A 24,198-nucleotide genomic window follows, 5' to 3' on the forward strand; every position below is an offset into this window, starting at 1 on the left:
TAGCCTTTTGCCGACTTTTTAGCCCCTTTATCCTCCTGGCTTTCCGAGATTTACGCCACTGCTGTTTGCCAATGTCATGAATTTAAAATCTGCCTTAGTTTTAAGCGTTCATTCTGCTGCGCAGCTGGGTTGTGGGTCACACTGGTGGGAGGGGATGGAAATCCCATTTAATCATGGGGTGTTAAGTAAGTGACAACAAATGGCTGTGTAACAATAGGCCTGGGGATTGTGCTTTATTAACCCACATATTTCCCCTCTTCATTATGATATTTCATGGTTAAATCTAATCTCCCCTTTATTTTCTCTGATGTGCACTTGAGTACAACACTGAAAATTCCTCCTGACTTCTCTCTGCTGCTTTAAGGTGAACTTTTTTTGCTTTGGCTCATTTCCAGATCTCTCTTTCAGCTGAGATTTGCTTCCTCACCTTCTTTCTGGGAATTCTTGATGAGTAGATGAGAGGGGCATTAAATAGATTTAGTGAAAAATGACTGTCGCCAGCGTGGATGACATTCTTCTAATTAAAAATTGAAACGGAAATGAATGAGCTTCTCTTGAGGCCATGCAGGAGATGGTGCTAAGCCCAGCTCTATATTCATCACTGATGTGGGAAGTCCAGGGTATGAAAGAATATACCAGAAACTTCAGTACCTTGGAGGATGCTAATAAAAGGGGAGATTTTCTAGTGAGAGCATATTGATGTGGCCTAGATTTAAATCTGTTGGCCTAGAGCTGAGCCAGAGCTGAATTTTGTAGAATCACAGAATGGATTGGGTGAGAAGGGATCTTAAAACTTATCCAGTGCCACCCCTGCTATGGGCAGGGACACCTTCCACCATCCCAGGATGCTCCAAGCCCTGTCCAGCGTGGCCTGGGACACTTCCAGGGATCCAGGGGCAACCACAGCTTCTCTGGGCAACCTGTGCCAGGGCCTCCCCACCCTCACAGCCAACAATTTCTCCCAAGAGGTTCCCAACAGATCCTAACTTCAAGCATCTTTGCTTTGATGTACGGTGTAGACTTTTCCAGTGTTGACCAGAAATTCCTCATACGCAGCCAGCCAGTTAATTGTAACCAGCACAAGTACGTTCCCTTTAAACTTTCTCATGCAATGAATCAAAATTTTCCAGCAGGAAATGAAAGCAAAACACTTCATCTAAAAATTCCTCATCAGCTCTAGTCACCAGAGCAGAACAATGGCGATTACACTCAAGTTATGCAGTGCAAATTCCCAGCACTGCTGCGTCCCGGGTTGACAGCAGGGTGGGCAGGGAGAGCAGGTGTACGTCAGCACCTCTGGTTTGGATGTGAGGAGAGACGGCCTTGCAGGTGGGAAAAACAAGGATCCAGGTCCAGGGCTGAGGAGGTTGTGTGGTCTGGAGCAACTTACACAGCCCTAATGAGGAGCAGAGTGCCTGGAGAAAGCTGTGTGTCCACATCTCATGGATCCCATCGCCTTCTCAGGTGGCACCCCACAGGTTGTTCTTTTGAGAGAGGACAATTGCTTTTAAATCTAACCATGTCTTAGGTCACTAATGGGTCACTTTGGTTGTGTTACCTGACTCTGTGGTTGTTCTCTTGTAGGAATGACAGAGCTTCACCCTCCCAGCAGCAATGAGAGAGACTGACAGTGCTACGAGTCCCTTCTGGCTCCGTCTGCACAACGGCTGCTGCCTCTGCATATTCATTGGATGGTAATGCAGGATGTCGGCAGCAGCGGTAGAGTTTGGCTCGGTCCCACTGCGTTTTTCTCCTGCCAGTTGCGACTCTGAATCACCATGACAACGCTGTGACACTTCCAGCAAAGGTTGCTCGCGGACCGAGGGTGGGCTGGGGGTGGGCGAGAAGGTCAATGATCAAGTCTAACGGGATCAGAAGTTGCGCCTGCAGCAAAACGACCGTGGAAGAGCCGCCAGCACGGCAAGAAGATGAAATTCCCCTTCCATTGGCTTCTTGTTGAGCAGGCACAGTAACATTTCCCTTCAAGAGACTCGCTGTAAAAACTCTTTCGGTTATGGCTACTGATCCAACGTGATTGTGCGCGCGGCGACTTTAGAACTCATGACTGGCTATACGATGTTGCGCAATGGGGGAGTGGGGAACGGAGGCCAGCCGTGGGTGTTGAGGTGGTCCAGTCGGATCCGGCTCACCTGGCTTAGCTTCACCCTCTTCGTCATCCTCGTTTTCTTCCCCCTCATTGCCCACTACTACCTGACCACCATCGACGACGCGGACGATGCCGGCAAGCGCATCTTCGGCCCCCGCACCGGCAACGAGCTGTGCGAGGTGAAGCACGTGCAGGACCTGTGCCGCATCCGCGAGTCGGTCAGCGAGGAGCTGCTCCAGCTCGAGGCCAAGCGGCAGGAGCTCAACAGCGAGATTGCCAAGCTCAACTTGAAGATCGAGGCCTGCAAGAAGAGCATTGAAAATGCCAAGCAGGACCTGCTGCAGCTGAAGAACGTCATCAGTCAGACTGAGCATTCCTACAAAGAGCTGATGGCTCAGAACCAGCCCAAGCTCTCCTTGCCCATCCGGCTGCTGCCAGACAAGGACGAGGCGACCTTCCCCCTGCCGAAATCCAACAGGAACTGCAGGCTGCACAACTGCTTTGACTACTCACGCTGCCCGCTGACGTCTGGCTTTCCAGTCTATGTCTACAACAGTGACGATTACCCTTTTGGTAGTTCCTTAGACCCTTTAATTAAACAGGCCTTTGAGGCGACTGTCAGAACTAATGTTTATGTTACTGAAAATGCAAATATTGCTTGTGTGTATATAATTTTAGTGGGGGAAATGCAAGAGCCCGTAATGCCAAAACCTACTGAACTAGAGCAACAGTTGCACTCTTTGCCATATTGGAGGACTGATGGACACAACCATCTCATCATCAATCTGTCGAGGAAGTCGGAAACTCAGAACTTCATTTACAACATCAGCACGGGGCGCGCCATGATCGCCCAGTCCACCTTTTACGACGCCCAGTATCGACCGGGGTTTGACATCGTGGTATCGCCTCTGGTCCACGCCATGTCCGAGCCCAACTTCCTAGAGATCCCGCCCCAGGTGCCGGTCAAGCGTAAGTACCTGTTCAGTTTCCAGGGGGAGAAGATCGAGTCTCTCCGCTCCAGCTTGCAGGAGGTTCGCTCTTTCGAAGAGGAGATCGAAGGCAACGCCCCGGCCGACTACGACGACCGGATCATCACCACCTTGAAGGCTGTTCAGGACAGCAAGCTGGACTTTGTTCTGGTGGAGTTCACATGTAAGAACCAGCCCAAGGCGAGTCTGCCCACTGAGTGGGCTCTGTGTGGAGAAAGGGATGACAGACTAGAGCTACTGAAGCTTTCTACTTTTGCACTGATCATCACCCCCGGGGACACCCATTTAGTGATCTCCGCCGGGTGTACCATGAGACTGTTTGAGGCTCTGGAAGTCGGGGCCATCCCGGTGGTTCTCGGAGAGCAAGTTCAGCTACCCTACAACGATGTGATCCGGTGGAACGAGGCAGCCTTAATTATACCAAAGCCACGTATCACAGAAGTGCACTTTCTTCTGAGAAGCATTTCTGACAACGATCTCCTTGCCATGAGGAGGCAGGGCCGCTTCTTGTGGGAGACCTACTTCTCCACCTCCGACAACGTCTTCAGCACAGTCTTAGCTATCATAAGGACTCGAATCCAAATCCCGGCTGCTCCCATCCGAGAAGAACCTGCCGTGGAGATCCCCCACCGGTCTGGCAAAGCTGCTGGTACAGACCCCAACATGGCAGACAATGGTGACCTAGACTTGGGGCCTGTGGAAACAGAACCACCCTACGCTTCTCCCAAATATCTCCGCAATTTCACCCTCACCGCAATGGATATCTACAGGAATTGGAATTCTGCCCCAGGGCCTTTCCACCTCTTCCCCTACACTCCCTTTGACCCCGTTTTACCATCAGAAGCAAAATTTTTGGGGTCTGGGACTGGATTTCGACCAATTGGTGGAGGAGCAGGTGGCTCTGGGAAGGAGTTCCAGGCTGCTTTGGGTGGCAATGTCCCGCGGGAGCAGTTCACGGTGGTGATGTTGACTTACGAGCGGGAGGAAGTGTTGATGAACTCCCTAGAAAGGCTCAATGGTCTCCCCTACTTAAATAAAGTTGTGGTGGTGTGGAACTCTCCCAAGCTTCCCTCCGAGGATCTCTTGTGGCCGGACATTGGCGTCCCAATCATGGTAAGACGGATGTAGCTACAATGGGCTTGTTCGTGGTGGGGTTTGCACATTGGAGCCCTCTGTGTCAGCTCAGCTTCAGTCCTCGGGGATGGTTGAAGGTGTCTATACCTCATTTGGATACTTTTATCAGTGGAGAAAAACAAGTGGTGCCAGGTGTTTAGCACTCAGAGAATGCGCATTGCTTTTGAGGAGCCTAATGTGAATTTTGATACTTAAAGCTAAAGATTGTTGCTTGTTGGAAATCTTTGCTTAGGCTCTTTAAGTGCCTCCCTGTGAGGACAGTTGACACCTTATAAATTCCTAAGTAGTAACTGTTTCTGCACTTTGCCAGATGAATTTTTTATTAAAACAAAAGAGGGACCCACTGAATTAGTGTCGACTGCAAAGACCTCAAAACTCAATTCTCACTTTCTATTACAAGGGATGGCAGAGAAGGAATTACAAGCCAAGGCTGATGTGACTGTGAGAGCCTCCATGCTCCCGAGGTTGTAGCCGACTTTTGCATATATTTGGGTTGATTATTTTTTTTTCCTCAGCCAAACTGAAGAAGTGACACCTTCAAAAGCCAACATTCATTTTCAGGCCCATGAAAATGTACTCACTTGGACATTGTCTTGTAAGGAGTGAATTCTCCCTAAATTTTTAATTTATTTTAGGTCTTCCTTGTCATCCCAGAATAACCTTCTTCACTGGTCGCTGTTAAAAATCAAAATTAAATATAAATCTCCCCTCATAAAGAGAGCAAGGGCAGAGAGCTACTAACAAGAACTAACACTGAGTGCTCTGAATCTGGTTGTGTTTAGAGGACAAATGGAAGGATAATGCCTTACAAATTAGGGAAGGGAAAAATAAAAGAGGGAGATGGTACTTAAATACACAAACTGCGTGTGGTTTATGTGACAGGATGCTACTGAGCTTAATAGCAATGTGAGCTTTATGCTGCATGCAAAGAGATTCATTGATTTAATATTTCGTTTTATTATTATTGTGATGAATAAATCCTTCTGCTCACATTTAAAAACCCTTATGGTCCGGGAACAATGAGGAGAGAAAATTGCTTGGTTAATTGCGAAATAATCTTTCACATTAGTGCTTTTGAACCTGCGAATTCTACAAAATCTTTGCACTGTGTCTGCTGAAAAACCACGTCCTCCTTCGGAGCGGGGATTGTTCTCCTTGGAGCTGCTAATGGGTGTTATTTGTGAGAGAAGAATGCATTTGTGTTGATGGAAGATAATGGCTTTTTGTACCTGGCTCTCATCTGCACATCTGTTGTGTTGGAGCCCTGCTGGTTTTTTGGGGACTCGACACACACGAGCTGCTTTGTGTCACCTTCGAGCCACGTGCTGGGGGGGATGTGCTGTGAGGAATGTTGGGAACCGTGTGGTTCCAGAGGAGGGAATTGTCGTGTGCCTGCTTTGGGGAGGTGGAATGTGACACTGTGGAGTGGCTGGGTCACAGAGAGCTTCTGCCAGGTCCTTTCTGAAGGGGCATGTTGGTCTGATAATAGCTCTGCTTTCTTCCCGTTTTTCTAAATCCCTGTTTTTAAAAGAGCCCATATCTGGGATTTCTCACTGGAGGGTTAACCCTGAGCAGCCTCCAGGCATCCATCCCCTGTTGCTAAGCCCATCTCCAGACTGGATGTTTAATCCTGTTGGGAGCTTGTGCCATTCGTCTGCAAGCATGGTTTGGTGTGGCAATGATGGAAAACTTCCCTGGGCTTCATCAGACAGTGAGAAATCCTAAGTTCTGCTCTGGAAAGGGTGAAAAGAACAATGGGAGCAGAGGTGAGGCTCTGTTTGAGCCTTGCTGGCTGAGATGTGGGATGTGCTGGCCAGGGGAAGAGGCAGGTGGGGACGCGGGATTGGCAGGAGACACAAGCCAGTGTGTGCCAGTGTCAAAAGAAAGTGAGGAGCTGTGATTCTGATTTCCTTATGAGGGAAAAAAGCTCTTTTGATGGGGAATATCCAATTCTCTCAGATCTGCCAGTGGTGCTCTATCTCTGTGTAACAAATATGTTCCCAGTAACTTTGGGATGCAAGGAATTGCTCCGTGTTCAGGTCCCAAAGCACAGAGCTTGGTGGGGAAACTTGAGGGGAGAAGAGAAGGGGATGAAGGTGGATTTGGGCTGTGATTGAAGTGGGTCCAGGCACCTCCTGACTCTGAGGAGCAGCACAGCAGCAGCACACGTGTGCCAGCATGATCCAGGATCAAAGAACCTGAAGCCAGAAGGTTATTGAAGAAAACCCAGCCTCAGAAAGAGGTGGACCTGTTCTAGTGAGTCCAGAGGAGCACACAGAGATGCTCCAGGGGCTGGAGCCCCTCTGCTCTGGAGCCAGGCTGGGAGAGCTGGGGGTGTTCACCTGGAGAAGAGAAGGCTCCAGGGAGAGCTCAGAGTCTTTCCAGTGCCCAAAGGGGCTCCAGGAGAGCTGGAGAGGGACTTGGGACAAGGCATGGAGGGACAGGACCCAGGGAATGGCTTCCCACTGCCAGAGGGCAGGATTAGACAGGATATTGGGAAGGAATTCCTGGCTGTGAGGGTGGTGAGGCCGTGGAATTGAATTCCCAGAGAAGCTGTGGCTGCCCTGGATCCCTGGCAGTGTCCAAGGCCAGGTTGGATGGGGCTTGGAGCAACCTGGGACGGTGGAAGGTGTCCCTGCCCATGACAGGGATTAGCATGGGATGATCTTTCAGGTCCTTTCCAACCCAAACCATTTTATCATTTTATATAAATTACAAGCTAATGAGACAAAGCAATGTGTTTAGCACATTAAAGTGCCTTTGGAAGCAAAATAGAGTCCTAAACCCCACCAGGGCCTGCTGGTGGCAAGAGATGTGTGGCTCTGGGCTAGCAGAATTCCCCAAAGGAGAGTTGGACTTCTCCTTACTCCATGTGCTGACCTTATTTATTGATGTGTTCCGTGAAATGTCGTTTGCAAACTGTGCTGCTTGGCTGTGATTTGGGGGTTATCCTCCCAGGCAGATTTCTTTTCCCTGGTGGGCTGGGAATTAATCAAGAGCCAAGCTCAAAGCTGCATTGGAACTTTGAATCTTTCCTGGATAATGAGATAGACAGGGCTACAGAATATATTTGATTTTTTAAAAAAACTTTGACTTAAATATAGATGGCATAATTTACTGAAGCATCAGTAAGATTCCTAAGCTGCACAGGAGTCTGATCAAATATTCTGTCCCTGTCCCCATCCTGAAGTGAGTAGGTGGAAATCCAACATAATGTGAAGTAGTTTGTAGTCACTCAGGGCTGCCCCTGGAACAGATGTAGGCACTTAACCCTCACATTTAAAGCTGTAAAAACTCTTCCCATCTCACGTTAATCGGTATTGCAGCAAAACCCAAAGGCTGTGAATGAGAAATCTTGTTTGTGCAAGCTCAAAAACTGACTTTTCCCCAAGTGTTTGTATCTCTAGCACTGCCTTAGGAGAACTCCCCAGGACAGGAGTGTGACAGTTCCAGCTCCAGCAGCCACATCACAGCCACTGCTGAACTTTGTTGCCCAGAGAAGCTGTGGCTGCCCCATCCCTGGAAATGTTCCAGGCCAGGTTGGAGGGGGTTTGGAGCAGCCTGGGCTAGTGGAAGGTGTTCCCTGCCCATGGCAGGGGGTAGGACTGGCTGAGTTTAAGGTCCTTTCCCACCCAAACCCTTCTGGGACTCTGTGATTTGGGGCTAAACCTTACTTAGCCCAAAGCAATATTTTCACAACCTCTGCTCACATTCTAAGAAGTGACAGCCAGAACTTCCAGCTCCTCTCCCTCTGCTGGGTTTGTGAGGGCCCTCAGTGGCTGGAAAAGCCGTGCAGCAGTTTGTTTTCTCCTCCTGCTCGGGGCTGAGGTGGGCTGGGAGTGCTGGAGGCATCTCTGAGCACTTAGGCTGGGTTCAGTGCCAGCTCCTGTGGCTGCCAGCAGTGACTAATCCCTTCCTCCAGCTTTGTTCCAGAATAAGTCGCTGCCTTTGATCCCTGCAGCCACTTCCAGTGGTGAAACATCCTTTGCTGCTGGCCTGGTGGCTGGCTGAGAGGGCTCATTCCATTTAGCTGCTTGTTTAAAAAGGAATCATCTGTGGAAAACGGCTGATCCGGAAGCGCTGCGGGGTCTGCAGACCTGTTTGGCTGCACGCAGGTCCCTTGACATGGCATTTATTAATCAGGAGCAGGCTGGCCAGGGAATGCTGTCCTGACTTTCCCTTCTCTTTGGGCTGTGTGAATGTGCTGTGCTGAGCTGGCTCTGAAGCTCAGATGCCTGAGGTTTGCACATCCTTTCCAGCAGAAGGACTCAAAGGGGTTTTCGTATCTCCATTTTAAGGAGCACAGCAGTATCTGTAAGTGATGCTTCTGGCTAAGAGGAGGAGGAGGGGGACAGAACCTGGACAGGCTGGTGGCCATGGTGGCAGAATGAGCTTCTCTGCTTGTCCTTCAGCAAGCAGCTGGATCTCCAAGCTTGGTTTTCTGATAAGAGCAGCACCAACCTTCCAAACTAACCAGCCGCTCGAGATAAGCTCCAGTGGTGTGTGTGGTCCAGAGTGAGATCATCACGCTGACCAGGAGTTAAAAAGAGAATAAAACCTCCATGCTGATCAACCCCACCATTTCAGTCTATCCTTTTCCTTCCTGGGAGCTTTGTCTAAATGCCAGCTCAGGGTCTGGTTGAGCTTGGTAATTCAGCATTTACCAGACTCTTCCTTGGTGATGTGACTTGTGCTTTTCTGGGCCAACTCACCTGCGGAAACTCTTTGCTGAGTCCCAGCTGTATCCTGCTTTTCCCTGCTTTACTTTGACTCACAGGTCTTGTGTTCCAAATCAGGAAAAACCCAACTTTGCTTTGAGGTCCTGGATTGCACATGGGAATGGGGAGCTCCAGCTTTACTTCCAGAAGGAACAATTCACACAAAATCAGCTGAGAAAATCCCTGTTTCTTAGCACTGCGTCACTTCCCACAGGAGACTTGCCCCATCCCTGGGTTGGGCAGTCCATATTCCGTTCACCAGAGTTACCAGCAGTGTATCCCAGGATTGTGGGCTCTGTTTCTCCACGAGAACAGTTTCAGAAGGCAGGGAGATGTTCCGCAGAAGTGCCTGGGTGCTGCTGTCAGGTTTGCAGCACCACCTGCTGCCTGCAGAGCCGGTGCTGCGGGGGAGGCAGCTGAGTTCTGAAATCCCTGTGAGTTTTTCCATCTCCATATGTGTTTTTTCTGTTGTGTAGCAGCAGAGGAAGGAACAAATTTGCTGCTTAGTTTACCTGGGAATCCTAAAATCCAGATGCTTGTCACTGCGGGGCCCGAGCAAAGGTGCAGCGATGCGTGACCGCAGGATGATAATGGAACAAGCAGTGCCGACTCCCGGGAATGTGCACTCGGAATGTTAACTCCAGCACCCTCACAGTCCTCTCTGCCACTGCCTAGACCCAGCCCTTCGTTGTCCCCCGTGCCATGTGCTGGTTTGTGATGGCTTTTCCACAGATAAAACCATCCTGTGCCCCCAGCTCTCCGAATCCCCTTGGCTCAGGATGCAGCTAATGGGGTTGGTGACCAGAAGGAAGCGTGGCTGGGGCATTGGAAAGGAGAAGTGTCCTTGCATGCTGCTGGGGATGTAATTGGGTGGGTTTTGTCACATATGAAGGTGTCACAGGGGCCAGTCCCTGTGGTGAAGCCATTTAACATCACCACAAAAGCTGCCTGTGCATCTCAAACACTCCCTGTTTGGAGCAGCTCTGTCACAACTGCTGGGGGACAAAAGCAGCACGAGAGGACGTGGCACCAGGGGTAGTGCAGCAGCAAAACCCACACTGATTTTCCAGGGCTTCATTCCTGCTACTTTTAGGGTTTGTATTGTGACCTGTTTAAATACCAGCAGAATACCAAATGTCCCCAAATTATTCCATGCACTGGGATGGACAAGTGTGGGGGGGAATGGAGTGTGTGGGTGCATTTTCTCTCTTTTTTCCTTTTGTTTTCACCTACTTTTCATCCTCTGTGACTTTGTTATGATGGAACTGAGTGTTGACATCCACTTCCCATAAAGTCCCAGAGCCTGGATATCTGCATTTCCTTTCTTCCCAGGCTTTTATCTGTCCTGGTGGAGCAGTTCTGCTGTGCAAAGCCGTTTGATTGTGCATTCTGCACAGGCTGCCTTATTTGTGAAGACAGCTTTGTCTCCCAGAGTGGCCATAAGTTGATGCTGTGCCACAGGACACGGATGGATCCCCTGGCACAGGAGCAGTACTCGCCGAGGTCAGGAATTTGGGTATTAAATACAGAGGAAAAAAGAAAATCTGTGTTTGCTGGAACAGGAGGGACCTCGTGGGGCATTGGGACATCAAAGAGGCAGCTGTGAGGGACATGAGGAGGTTACAAAGAGGAAGGTGCCTCTTGGATATGAAGTTAGGGAAAGAGATGAGAAGCAGGAGAAAGGTTTTAATCACTGCTTGTTGCTGCCTGTCTGATGTAGCTCCCGGCTGCCTTCCCGAGCTCTGGATCGATCAGCAAAGACATTGCAGCTCTCAAGGAGAAGGGGATGATTTACTCCCAAGGTTTGGGGTGGGCTGGCAGCAGCAGCCACCCCCTAGACACTCTTCTACCCCTTTTCCGCACGGGCTCTTCCCGTTCTCTCACCCGTGTCTGGTGAGGAAGCAGATGCTGCTCTCTTATCGAGCCCATGAATGCTTTTTTTCCCCATTTCTATGAAATCAAACTGTGGTTGGTGATAAAGCCTGATGGGTCTCCCTACCCTGCTGGGCATATGGAGCATTCCCCTCTCCAAAAAGCAGCACCTGGCTTTTCCTGAACTTCTGGAGAAGGTTCATCTCCTGTGAAAAGCCATTGGGAACAGGTGCTGGAGTAGCTGGATTCAGAACCAAGGGCTGCAGTTTGTTTTCCCCTCGTCCTGTCTCCAGAATCCCTGGAATCAGTTGTTTCACTGCAAGCACCCAGAAAGGATGGAGCTTTTTCTCCTGATGACAGTGAGGGGATGTCTTCCTAGAGCCTATGAGAAAACCAGACACAAGCCTTTAGTTAATTAATGAAAATCTGTGTTAGTCCTGTAAAAAAAAAAAAAAAAAAAGAGGATTTTTTTTCCTTCTCCTGAAATTGGCCAAAGGACCATTAGCAAGGAGCTAAGGGCACTAGAGGGAAACTGAGGCACAGAGAAAGCCACACCTGGTCACTGAAACATCCACTTGTTTGTCTCCATATAAGCTCACAGAAATGCTGTTTTCACCTATCCCCAGATTTTCTAACAGCAGAAAGATGGGAAATCTGAAGCTTCTGTCTTCCCAGATAACACTTTTAAATAGTTCAGCAAAGTCCGCGGCTTCCTGAGTGGTCATTTGAACTGAACTCTGAGGGGTCTGAGCTTCGTGGAGGGAAGAGAAATGGGTTTTGTTCTCGACATTGAAAGCATTTGGGGCAGGGAAGTTCCATTTCCAGCTTTTTATGGCTTTGATCTCTGAGCTGCCCAGAGCCTGGCTTGTGGGAGCCTGGCTTATCTCTGTGACAGGGGACAGCCCCATCTTGGACTGTGACAGGAGAGAGCTGAGAAGGAATAAGAAAAGCTTCAGGACAGCCATAAACTGGATAATTCTTTCCAGCAGGGCTCATTTTCCTCTTGCTCTGAATGCAGGTGACAACACAAATTGGTTTCAAACCTCTGGTATTAAATAGGTTGATTTTATTGGAAATTTATAAAAGGAATTGTTTTGAATTGTGACTCATTTATGTGATCTCCATAATTTCTAACACATGCTGGTCCTTAATTCCTGACCCATACTGGCTTGTGGGAGGTGGTTCTGGGAGTCTGGATCCATCCCAGCCATGTGTTTGGCAGTAATTATTAACTGCCTCTTGATGGAAGCATTTTTTCCTCCTGGATTTTGTTGAAGCAAGTATGAAAAACCTTGGGATAAATCAAGCTTTGAAGGACATGACATTGGCCATGGCTTGAGTTCTCTGCTCCTCTGGGTAGAAGAATGATAGGCTGGTGTGAGACATGGACCAGGTAAAGCGGGATTTAGCCACGGATTCCAGCAGTGAGGATCCAGAAACTGAAAGCTGCAAGCAAAGGGAAATTCCATAGAAACCTGTCTAGACCTTGTGCTCTGCCACCTGGAGGGAAAATTGTGTGTTTGGGGAAGATGTCTCTGCCTTTATTTGGCCACATTCAGGAGGACACCCCAAGCCTGTCCTCTGCTGTTGGAGCTGAGAGAAATTGCAGTTCTCAATGAGTTGTGCTCCTGGAACAACAGGAACAACAAGGGATAAAATGCCAATGTGGGGATCGTGGTGTGGGTACTGGGACAGTTCTGCTGACATTCCATGAAGGAGCTCTCATCCCTCCATGATGGATTTGAGGGCAGGCATGCTGGCAGCAAGGTGTCTTCATTTCACCCAGAGCTTCCCCAGTGAGATCTCAGCCTTCTCATCTCAGAAGTCCCCGGAAGGCTTCCGGTCTGGAATCAACCTGGAAGCCAAAAGTGAGTTTATGTGCCTGAGTGCTTTATGGTTGCTGCTCCCAGCCACATAAACATTAATAAATCCACTGTCCTCTTCCCATCAAAACAATAACCTGCCTGCAAACTTGATGGCTTCTTGGCTCTGCTTGTATCAGAGTTTATATTCCAGGTTTTTTAGTAGCTGCTCAGTGAGTTATAGTCTGACTCCAATTCCCTCCTCCCTTTGTTGGGATGTGATGTTCATTTGGATGCCCTCAGATGCAAATGTTTGCACTGAAGCTCTTGTGGGATGGGTCAGAGCAGCTTTTAAATGCTGGAAACATCTCAGAGCATCCCTCGGTGTGATGTATTCCAAAGAATGAGATACACCAATGTGAACGAATTTACAAATAATGGCACCTGCTCTGTCAGGTGTTTTGTTTTCCTGCTGTGGTGGAAATCCTGTCTGACAGATCCTGAGGAGGAACCTGCTGAAGAAGTAATTGCACAACAATACAGAGGATTTGCACTGACGAAAGCCTCTGGTAATTAAAGCAGCTGGGCTGTCAGCCAAAGAGCAAAGTGTGGAAAGATAAGCTCTGCCTCCCTTAGTGAGCAGAAAGGAGGTATTTCCAATAATTCCCTGGGATCACAGCACTCTGCTCTTCTCTGCCTCTCTGCTGTGCATTTCTGTGTCTCCAGGATGGAAGTTGCTGGGTTTCCTCCCATGCCATGACCTGGTGCTGCGTGGCTCTGATGGCTTGGCAAGGGGAGGAGACTTCAGGGGTGCTCCTGATCCCCCTCCTGACTTTTCCATCTCCTGTCTCACAGATGAGATGTGACAGCCCCTCTCAGATCCGCCCCTGAGCTCCCAGTCTGTTTGCTGCCAGACTTCTCAGCATGGACCAGGGGACTGGCAATGTGCCTTTTCCAGGGAAATCAGAAGTGCAGGAATTAGCTGGTGATGGGCTGAGGGCCATCTGGGCTTTCATACTTTAGAAGTTTTGGGGTTTTGCTTGTTTATTGAAATCTGGCTGGGGAGTTGCAGCCTGCGAGTGGTTCTTGGGCTCTTGTGTGGCTGTTCCAGGCTCTCCTTTGGCTCTTCCCAGGATAACAAGGAGCTCATACTTGGCCTGACACAGCTCTGAGTGCTCCCCTGGGACAGTGAGGTAGGCAAGGAAAAAGAATATTTTTGCCAAAAATAAGGCCAGGCTTTCCCAGTCAGTTCCTTGTGTAGCTCTGCCCTGCCTGGTGCAGTGGCAGCTTCCCTGTGATTCCCAAAACAGACCCAGGAGATGGGAGCCAGTTCAGAGCCGTGGTCACTCCAACCTGATGTGCTCCTCAGGCGCTCTCTGCTCCAGGGATCTGCAGCTGGCTCAGCCAAAGTCCTGCTGAATCCCAGGGGTCTGAGTTGGGTCAAATCTGAAGCAGGAGGGGGGGATCTGTTCCCAGGCTCACTGGCTGCACACATCCATTCCTGAGCTGTTGTTATTTACCGAGGCTGGGAAGTTTTTGCTACCCACAAGTGGTTTGAATCCCTCATCCCTGAGCTCCAGGCAGTAACACTCCATCTTTTGGATGGAGTTAGAAGCTGCTGCCTGCCCTCTTTCTGTCTCTTTCTGTGTTCTCTTTCTCAACAGTGGTCCAATGGCATCTCTGTGTTTTACCTAATATTAGCAAAGTGGGTTTGGTACAGGCAGTGTGGGGAAGGTGTCCCCATTTCATCAGAACAACCTTTTTGCTGTTAAAATTGCCACTAAAGCAGCCAAGGGGTATTTGGAGAGGAAGAAGAGGCACAGGGGATGAAGTTCAGAGTTGACAAAAAACAGTGTACAGATGTCCTGCTTGTGCTGAATCCGTGCTGGGGACACTCCTGCTGCCATCCATTGTCACCCGGGGGTGTTTCACCCCTGTCATCTGGGACTGTTTCTAGGCTGGGCAGAGTTCCAGTGGGATTTTCAGGCCTTGAATACCAAGACAGGATTTGCCAGGTGAAACCAGCCAGGTTCATGCAGCTGCAGCTTGAGAGAGCATCAACAAAGAACAGTGGCATCTGTCAGGACATCACACGTGGCACGTGCTGGGCACTGCTGGGGCACCTCCAGTGCCAGGTTCAGTTTGGGGCCCCTTGTGGCAAGAGAGACCCTGAGAGGCTGGAGCTTGTCCAAGGGAGTGAATGGAGCTGGGGAAGGGGCTGGAGCACCAGGAGGGGCTGAGGGAGCTGGGAAAGGGGCTCTGCCTGGAGAAAAGGAGGCTCAGGGGGGACCTTGTGGCTCTGCACAACTCCCTGACAGGAGGGGACAGCCAGGGGGGTCGGGCTCTGCTCCCAGGGAACAGGGACAGGAGGAGAGGGAATGGCCTCAAACTGTGCCAGGGGAGGTTTAGGTTGGACATCAGGAGGGATTGTCCATGGAAAGGGTGGTCAGGCACTGGATCTGCCCAGGGAAGGGCTGGAGTCCCCATCCCCGGAGGTGGTTTTAGAACATGTGGATGTGCTGGCTGTGGATCATGGCTTAATGGTTGGGTTTGATCACCTCTGATCTCTCCAGCCTTAATGATTCTGGGACTCCATGATCACACCTTTGGGAATTGCCCATTCCACTGCAAAAAAAAAAAAAAAACAACCCACCGAACTATAAATTTGGGTTATCAGTATCAAAACTCTCAAAAGAGTGAGCTCTTTCTTCTTGAAATGACTTTTTTTGGCTTCACAGCAAACAGCAGCTCGTAAATCTGGCTCGTGGTCCCAGACCTGCCAGTGGAAGTTGGATCATGAGCTTTGCACTCCACAGTTTTTCCCTGTGAGCTTTCATGAAAAGCACACAGAGGAATTTCGGGAAGTTGAGAAGGGAATGAGCTGCAGCAGTGGAAGTATTGGAACATGACAGCGTGTTATCCCAGGGACCTTCTTTGAGCCAAATAATTACAATTAATTGTAAAATAAATCTAATTGGACAACCAGCTCCATGTGCATCTCTAATTGCACAGCCACTAACAGCAACACACAGAGAATAAAAATCAGTATCTGCATCCCTTTAATGTTAAAACGAGCATCCTTCTCCTTTCGTTTCTCTGGGAAGATGCGACAGCTGCTCCTGTATGAAAATGAATAAATAATCAGTTTTATTTGTATCTCAAGCTGTTTTCTCCTCTCAGACCCACTGATCTCAGCTGAGGAGTTTAAAGGGAGACCAAGTGTTTGCACATTTTCTGTGCATGGACACAGCATCATAAAAAAAAGCCTTTCCATGGTATCTTCCTGTGTGGTTTTGTTCTCAGCAGGGGATAATTTATGCTGGGTTTTATGTTGCATTATTTAATTACACGTATTTTTAAAATGCATCTGTTTTGCCAATTTATATTCAGCGTGCGCTGCCTTTGGATGGCTTTGGAGCTAAATACCCTTCTCATACCTCTGGAGATGAGTCTTAAAATAGTCTATAAATCCTTTTAATTCAGAGTTTGAAAATGCTTGAAGTTGGAGGTGGCAAAGCTGGAGGTTCAGGGCATAAAGGAGGGGCTGTGGCTGTTTCAAGGTGAAGAGGAAGGAGCAGGGAATAATTAATACACGAGAAAGGGGATAACAGCAACTTCCCAATCCATCTTTACAAGGCAGGATTAAAGGGAAAACAAGAAGGTGAAGAATTGCCAGGGGAAACCAGTGTAAAAACCAGGGACAGCTCCTCAGGCAACGCAGGACTGGGGAAACATCCTGCTAAGAGTGTCAGGTTTGGGGTGGATGCTCAGATAAATGGATTTTTTTGGTGCCATCGAGTCAAAAAAGGAGCATACTCCAGAGCATTTTTATGGGATGGGTGAGGACTGATGTCCCCCTTGGCCACCACAGCTCCATCCAAGCATGTCCTGGGACTCATCCAGTCCTGGAACAAAGCTGGGAACCAGCTGGGAACGGGGAGGGTGGTTGCTGGGGAGGGACCAGTCACACACATCCCCTGTGGCTTTGTCTGCATGCAGGAGGATCCAGGCATCTCCCTCAGGATGTGGTAACGGGGTTCCTTGAGGAGCTGAGGTCCCAGCCATTCCCATGTATGGATTTATCAGGATCTGAGGGGGTTAACCCCAGGGTAACACCCAAATATCGCTGTCCTAACAAACACCTCAGAGCTGCTTTTTGTGCCTCTGCGATTTCGCCTCTGCATCCCAAGTTTTTTAAGCATTCATTATCACAAACACAAAAGAACATCTTTTTTTTTTTTTTCGCAAAATGCCAGCTTGCTCAGACCTGGCAGCGTGTCTGGAAGGAGCTTTGACACCCTGCTCACACAGTGTCAAAGTGCAGGGCAGCAATTCCTGCTGGATTTGCAGCTCATCAGAGCTGCCACAAACGCCCTGGAGCCCCTTGTTGCGTCAGACTCATTTCCTCGAGTTTTTGGGTGTGTGTTGGGAAAAAGAGCCTGGTTTTGGGGAGGAAAGGCATCATCCCAGGGGCTTGGCTCTTGTGGAAATGCCATGCTGGCATCCCATCCCCTCCCTGGCCATGCAGCTCCGGCAATGTGCCGGGAGCAGCCTCGCGTTCTATCGAGTGAGGCCAGATTATTTTATTTCTCATGAAATTAAGAACTCCTGGCTGAGCCAAAGGCCTGGATCTGTGCTTTTGGCTTTGGAAAGCAGGATGCTGGCCAGTAGGAGCTGGATGAATTTCTGTCCTCTGAGGGTTTTCTCATGGTGGGAGTTGAGGTTGGCAGGAGGGAAAAGGTTCTGCGTGGGCAGGGCAGGACACCAGCGCTGCTGGGTGTGAGGCTGCAATTGGAAATCTTCAATAAGCACCACCATGGCTGTCCTTGGTAGGGGCAGCCAAGCAGATTTGAGGTCTGGGCTGAGAGCCACGGTGATCCTGCCAGCTTTTGTGGAGCAGCTCAGCTTGCCCAGAACAGGTAGTGATAAAACACCCGAGAAAATCGAGTTTAAAATGCGGCTGTGGTCGGGCTGGTGGGATTTACTCCAATGTCATCTCACTGGGAATGGGCTGCAGAGATTTTGGGTGGCATCTCTGGTGATGACAGCAGCTCCTTTGGCTTCTCCTTGGCACCTGTCCTAGCAGACAGCTTGGCTGCTTGTCGTGGAGCCAACGTGCCCGGGATCGGCCTCTTCTCTCCTTCCATGAAATGAGACAGAGCTCAGAGACATCAGGATCAAAGTCCTCTTTAGCAAAGGGAACCTCAGCTGTGTAGTTTCCATATGGAGCCTTACCCAGTGCCAGAATTCCTGCTGTAGCCAGGATGTTGTCAGAACCACAGAATCAGTCAGGCTGGAAAAGTCCTTCAGGGCTGTTGAGTCCAAGCTGTGCCTGATGCCCACCTTGTCACCAGCCCAGAGCTCTGAGTGCCACATCCAGCCTTTCCTTGGACCTCCCAAGGGATGGGGACTCCAAACCTTTCTGAGCAGCCCCTGCCAATGCCTGACAGCCCTTTCCATGAGGAAATTCCTCCTCTTTACCCAGCCTGAGGCCGTGTGCCTTGTCCTTGTCTGACACCCCACACTCGTTGCTTGGCTCGTGCAACCTCGTTCTGACAGCTTCTCTTCCAAAAAAAGACCCAGCTTCCAGGAGGATGCTGTTTGGTGGGACCAGGCAGAGTTGTTGTCTTCCTCGTGCCCATCTCTGGTTGCATTTGCAGAGCAGCAAGTGCCAGTCTGATCTCACACCTCAGCTGCAGAGGGAGAGGGATTGGAGCCGGCCGTGGTAATAAAGGATGGGATTTATTCTGTTTATGGATCTGCACCCCCTTCCCTCCTTCCAGGGAGTCTTGTAAATAATCCCAGCACTTGTGCCTGATGTGTAGAGGGAAGGGACTCTGGTGGATCTCAGTCTGTGGGTCTCGAGTGCCAGTCTTGGCAACTTTCTTAATCAAAACATGTCTGGATATGGCCAAATTAGGAGTTGAAAATAAATGTATCTGACAGGGTAGCTTCAGGGATACTTGGAACTCATTGTTCCCTTTTCCTAGAGTTTGCCATCTCCCAAAGTCCTCCATCAGAGCCTTCCCTGACCTCTATTAAGCCTAGATTGGCTGATTTTTAATTGATTTCTTCCCCACATGTGCACATGGGAGAGCTGGAGAAGCCTTGGCTTCCTTAGAGAGAAAAGAGGGTGGGAAGCGACCTGCTCAGCTGGGAACGAGGATGTGGGTGGATGAAGATCATCACCTCCCAGATGTGGCAGTCCTTGATGGTGGTGGCAACCTCTGGAGCCAAGTTCCAAGCCTGGGCTGCTCAGGCTGGTCACCCATTATGAGGAATGGATTGGTAAAGAATTCTCAGAACCTGACAGGATGCTCACACAGTCTGGTACATCTGTATGCAAACTCTGAGATAAGGTGTGCTGACTTAGGAAGGCCATGGAATAGAGATGAAATCGTTGAGATGGAGATTGAACTAGCAACAGGTTTCAACAAGTTTCAAAATTTGGCCTTGCAAAAAGACCAGACATTTTAGAGAATTGGAACTGTGAAAGATGCATTGTAGCAGGACCACGTGGGGTAAAAATACAGGTGATTGGTGTTAGAAGTTATAGCAGCATCGTGTGGCAAAAGCTAATAGGCTGGGAAACATTTCTGAGGTGTTGTAACCAGGAAATAGGGTGGCTTCTGATGGAATGGCGTTGAGTTTTACATCTCTTATGTCTCACCCTTCGTGGAGACTGAGAATGGAATAAAATCTTTTAAAACACCTCTCAGTTGCCCTGAAAAGGCTGGGAAAACCAACAACCCCTGATCCAGGAGATGAATTAACCCTTTCTGCAAGAGAGGATCCGAGTCCTGCCTGTTCTTCAGCGGAGCAAAGGGAGCTCGCGGTGTCCCCACCCTACCCTGCTCTCTTCCCCCAGCTCATTTGGGTAGAATCTCTCATCTTTGGCAAAGATGGAAGCAGATCCTTTTCCTGAGAGCTCATTTACTGTCTCCCCAAATTATCCAGCTCTCCTAAGGGCATCCTTCAGGCTTTTTCCCCCTCACAGAGACCTGACGTGAGCAATGAGGCGCCCGGTTTCTTGCAGAGCTTGCTCTTTGCCCAGGAATCAATCCAGCTTGCTAAGGTGAGCTGTCAAAACTTCTCCAAGGGCACGGGCATTCCTCATGTTTTCACCATCAAATTATATGTGACACTTAATTTAAAGCTTAAGCATGAAGCCTCACTAGCAAGGAGATTGCTGGAAGGTATTGATTTTGCTGTGGTTTTTTTGTGTTTATGTATAAAAACGTACTTTAAAGTATTGGTAAAAGGACATTATTGCTGGGCAGACTCTGGATTTATGCTCTGGTTTATTTTTCTCTCAGGTTTTTTTAAGATCCATTTGTCCAGCGTGTCTGTGAACGACAATACTGGGAGGAAATGGATGTCATGGATTTGGGGGGGTTTTGTGCTCCTTGAGTCAAACAAATCCCAGGTTGTGGAACTGAATCACCTGGAACTGATTTTCTAGAAGGAGAAAAAGCCTCTGATGTGGTCTGTTGGGTGCTTGGAAGCATTTTACGTGGCTCCAAACTTTGCAAACCACTCAGGAGGTTCATGGTTTTGAGCTCTGGGCCATTTAGCTGATGGCAAAGCATTTTAAAGAGAATTAGTCCCGAACAAAAGTCAAAAATAACCAAAATAAGGCGAGCCGGGCTGAGTCTGGGGTGGGTTTGAGTCTGGACGAGTTGGAATTTGGTGCAGGACCCACCACTGGTGCTCTGCTCAGTGTTGGAGCCCTTGTTTTGAGGGGAGGTGAGGTTTGGAGATGGTCTGGGGTCCCTCTTGTTGTTCCCTGGCTGATTTCGTGTCCTCCTCACTGTTGGAATCTCCTTGGGAGGGAGAACTGCTGACTCCCCGTGCTGCCTGAGCCTTTCAGCTTTGCTGAGGGAACATCTTTCCTTGGGTTTTGACAGAGCTCTTGGCTGGAGACCATGCAGGAACAAAATTGTGTCAAAATTGGTCATTAAGATGATGGAAGGGCAGGAGAAGCAGAACTGGGGGAGAGATTGAGACCTCAGAGTCTGAAAAAGGACAGAGAAAGGGTTGCTGATGGCACCTCTGGGCTCTTCTGGGGGGTGAGACCCACCAGAGCAGGGGGTGGGAGCTGAAGGGAGATGATTCCCAAGGAGCAGCGTTGGTGTTTGAGAGGAAAGGTGGATTCTCCCACTCTGGCTGTCTGCAGGGGGGACAGGAGACCCTCCTGGCAGAGCTCTCCCGGTGACAGCTCCACTGCCCTGGAGCACACAGGAGGTTCATGTGCATTCCAGAATGGTTCGGGTGGGAAGGAACCTTAAAGCCCATCCAGTCCCACCTGTGCCGTGGGCAGGGACACCTCCCAATGTCCCAGGCTGCTCCAACCTGGCCTTGGACACTGCCAGGGATCCAGGGGCAGCCACAGCTTCTCTGGGAATTCTATTCCAGGGCCTCACCACCCTCACAGGGAACAATTCCTTCCCAATATCCCGTCTAATCCTGCCCTCTGGCAGTGGGCAGCCATTCCCTGTGTCCTGTGCCTCCATCCCTTGACCCAAGTCCCTCTCCAGCTCTCCTGGAGCCCCTTTGGGCATTGGAAAGACTCTGAGGTCTCCTTGGAGCCTTCTCTTCTCCAGTCTGGACTCACTCCAGCAGTTCCACGTCCTTCCCGTGCCGAGGACCCCAGAGCTGAACACGGAGGGTGGAGTTGCCTCCTCCTGCTTCCCTCCTCACCCCATGCCCACCCTGATTCCTGCATCCTCTTTTCCAGCAGTTCCCAGGCAGAGAAGAAACCCCTGGGAGCATCTGCTGGCTCTGGATAACCCTTCAGCCAAGCCAAACACTGAGCTGAGTTTTGTGATGCTTCTCCACCTTGGGAAGGAGCAAGATTAGGAATTCCTGTGCCAACATTGTCCCTGCTTTTTCCATGTCCTGATGAAACCACAGAGCTCCCAGGGTGGGAATGCTGCTGGCTCAGCTCTGGCCCTGCTTTTCCATAGCCCAGAGCTGCCCAGTTTGCTCACTTGCAGTAATTTGTTGGTGCTTTTGATGGCTCTTCAGTGCAATATTCAACATGTTCCTGCAGAATATTCCATCCCCCCGGAGCTATCGGCAGATGAAAGCTCCAACACTGGCTTTCCATGGGAATTGAATCATCCCAGCTGTCACGCAGATCCCGATACAAATATTTCCACTCTTAATGGTTTCAGCGTGGGCTTTTTTGTGGGATCAAATGTAATCTTATTTAATGGAGTTCTCTTGTCGTGATGCTTTGGTCTTTTCACCAGGCTGGGCTTAATTTTTAAATGGAGATTGTTCAGAGCAGAGGCAGGGAAAGGACTGGAGGGATTGAATGGGCTGGGAAATGTGGGATGGACGGAGTGACTTTGGATCAGCCAGGGGAGGCTGAAAGTGTAAGAGCAGGGGAAAGGATCCAGGGTGGATGGGGCTGTCAGGAACGGTGTGAAACTGTGCCAGGGGAGGGTTAGGCTGGATATCAGGAAAATGTTCTTCCCTAGAGGGTGGAACAGCTCCCCAGGGAATGGTGACATTCCCAAGGCTGCTAGGAGCATTTGGACAACGCTCTCAGGGATGCCCAGGGTGGGATTGTTGGGGTGTCTGTGCAGGGCCAGGGGCTGGACTGGATGATCCCGGTGTGTTCCTTCCAGCCCCATCATTCTATTCCATGATTCTTGGAAGAGGGAGAAATTCAGTAGGATTTTACAGCTGTGTGGCTGGGGCGGGGGGAATTGCTGGAGCTGCTGCTGGAGCGAACCAGCGCTTTGTGGCTTCAGGGGACGGGGCACCACAGCTGGCACAGCCCCAGCCCCAAAGCCCCACCCTGGGCCCTGCAGCCCCATAAATGTCACTGCCCCCCGCAGGTGGTGCGCACGGAGAAGAACAGCCTGAACAACCGGTTCCTGCCCTGGGACGAGATCGAGACCGAGGCCATCCTGTCCATCGACGACGACGCCCACCTGCGCCACGACGAGATCATGTTCGGCTTCCGGTGAGCCCTTCCCACAAACTGCTCCTGCCCACGGCCAGGAGCCACTCAGGCGGCAGCAGGGCACAGTCAGGGCTGGCACATCCTTCCCATGCCTTCCCAGCTCTGCTTCTTGGAGAAACACGCATGAATGGGGTGAGGAACCTGATCCCAGCTTGTCCGGGAAACCCCTTTTCCCACACTTCTTAACCCAGCTCTTCAGCTTTTGCTGGGCTGATAATGGCCCCGGAATGGTTTGAAGGCTTGTGGCTTCTTAGGGTGGACAGAGCCTGGAAAACAAATCCAAGAGGCTGTTTCACTCCACCCATGAGCCAGAGGCAAGGCCAGGATGATGCTCACGTGCTGCTGGTGGCTGCCACCCTCTGCTCCGTGTGACACTGGGGTGTGATGGTTCTTTGGGCAGAGCAGGCAAAGGCAGGTGTTCCCCAGCAAAGGCAGATTCCCCCAGCAAAGGCAGATGTCCCCCAGCAAAGGCAGATGTTCCCCAGCAAAGGCAGATGTTCCCCAGCAAAGGCAGGTGCTGCTGCTCTCACTCCCACCCCCGTTCTGCTCCAGCATCCAGCTTTCCCTTGACTTTTCCCTGGCAAAAGCTTCCTGATCACGGCAATGAGGGGGCTCCTGCTGGGGGAGGTTTGTGCCAGCTGCTCCTGCAGCTCCTGCAGCCAAACCTCCCTCCCTGCTGGGGAGTGAGGGTGGCACAAGGAGCAGGGCCTGCCATTCCCAGTCAGACAACACCCAGCAGCTGCCTGGGGGTGGGAGATGGGGACCAAAACCTGCTTGGGAGGGGGATTAAAAGGCACAAAATGCCTGAAAGCCCACCAGGCTCCTTCAGAGAGATGAGAAATGAGGTGTGAGGGGGACTAAAGTGCAGGAGGAGGCGTCAGGATTCCTGGCTTCCCTTCCCTGCCCCATTCCAGGCTCTTTATCTGAACCGGGCTGTGTTCTCCTCTTTTTTGGTCTCTGTTTTGCTGATTAGCCCTGGAGAGCATCAAATGAAGGTCGTAAGTGCCCTGTGTTAATCTCACTCATATCCCTGCTTACAGACACCATGTTCCCACAAAGCCTCCCTGTGTTAACACATTCCCAGGAGCTGCTGGAATCTTGGCACTGGAGTGAACCTCTGCCCACAGCAACTGTGCTTTGTCAAAACTTTGCTCCAGGCTTTGAATCTTGGGGCCAAAAGCATCGTTTTTGCCTGTTTGCCACTCAGGAGGGAGCTGGTGACAGCTCTCTGAGCACCCCCAGAACGATTCTCTAGAGAAATCCTGATTTTTGTGGCTGAGCTGGGAAGGAAAAATCATCACATTCGTAGGAAAGCGGAGATGTGGGAGAAGCGAAAGGGAATAAATGGTTTCAACTTCCAGCTTTTCTAAACAATCACCCTGGATTGACAGGAACTGCAGCAAAAAGTGCTGGGGGGAGGATAGAGCCAGGGAAGCTGCTGTTGGTGTTGATTCCTCGGGATTATCTTGGAGTTTCATTAATTGGAGTGGAGGACTGAACGGCAAACACGACTGCTCTGTGAGTGTAAGGAAAGCTCAGGGAATCTCGGTCTGCTCTCCTCCTGTAGCTCTCCCAGAACAGGGCTTGTGGGAGAAACTCA

The 24,198-nt window shown here is 50.1% G+C and overlaps 1 protein-coding gene across 6 annotated transcripts in view; it reads left to right on the forward strand.

The window, feature by feature from the left end:
* The window catches only part of EXTL3 (exostosin like glycosyltransferase 3), a 134,311-nt gene that overhangs the window by 104,370 nt on the left and 5,743 nt on the right, over nucleotides 1-24,198 (forward strand). For all 6 annotated transcript variants that reach the window (XM_068183139.1, XM_068183136.1, XM_068183137.1 and 3 more), the window contains 2 exons: nucleotides 1,585-4,209; nucleotides 22,471-22,598. In XM_068183139.1, the coding sequence (XP_068039240.1) occupies nucleotides 2,062-4,209; nucleotides 22,471-22,598 (2,276 nt within the window). In that variant the 5' untranslated portion in view covers nucleotides 1,585-2,061. The remainder of the gene's footprint in view (nucleotides 1-1,584; nucleotides 4,210-22,470; nucleotides 22,599-24,198) is intronic.

The sequence above is a fragment of the Anomalospiza imberbis genome, chromosome 3 (genome assembly GCF_031753505.1).
Source record: "Anomalospiza imberbis isolate Cuckoo-Finch-1a 21T00152 chromosome 3, ASM3175350v1, whole genome shotgun sequence".
Taxonomy (NCBI): Eukaryota; Metazoa; Chordata; class Aves; order Passeriformes; family Viduidae; genus Anomalospiza; species Anomalospiza imberbis.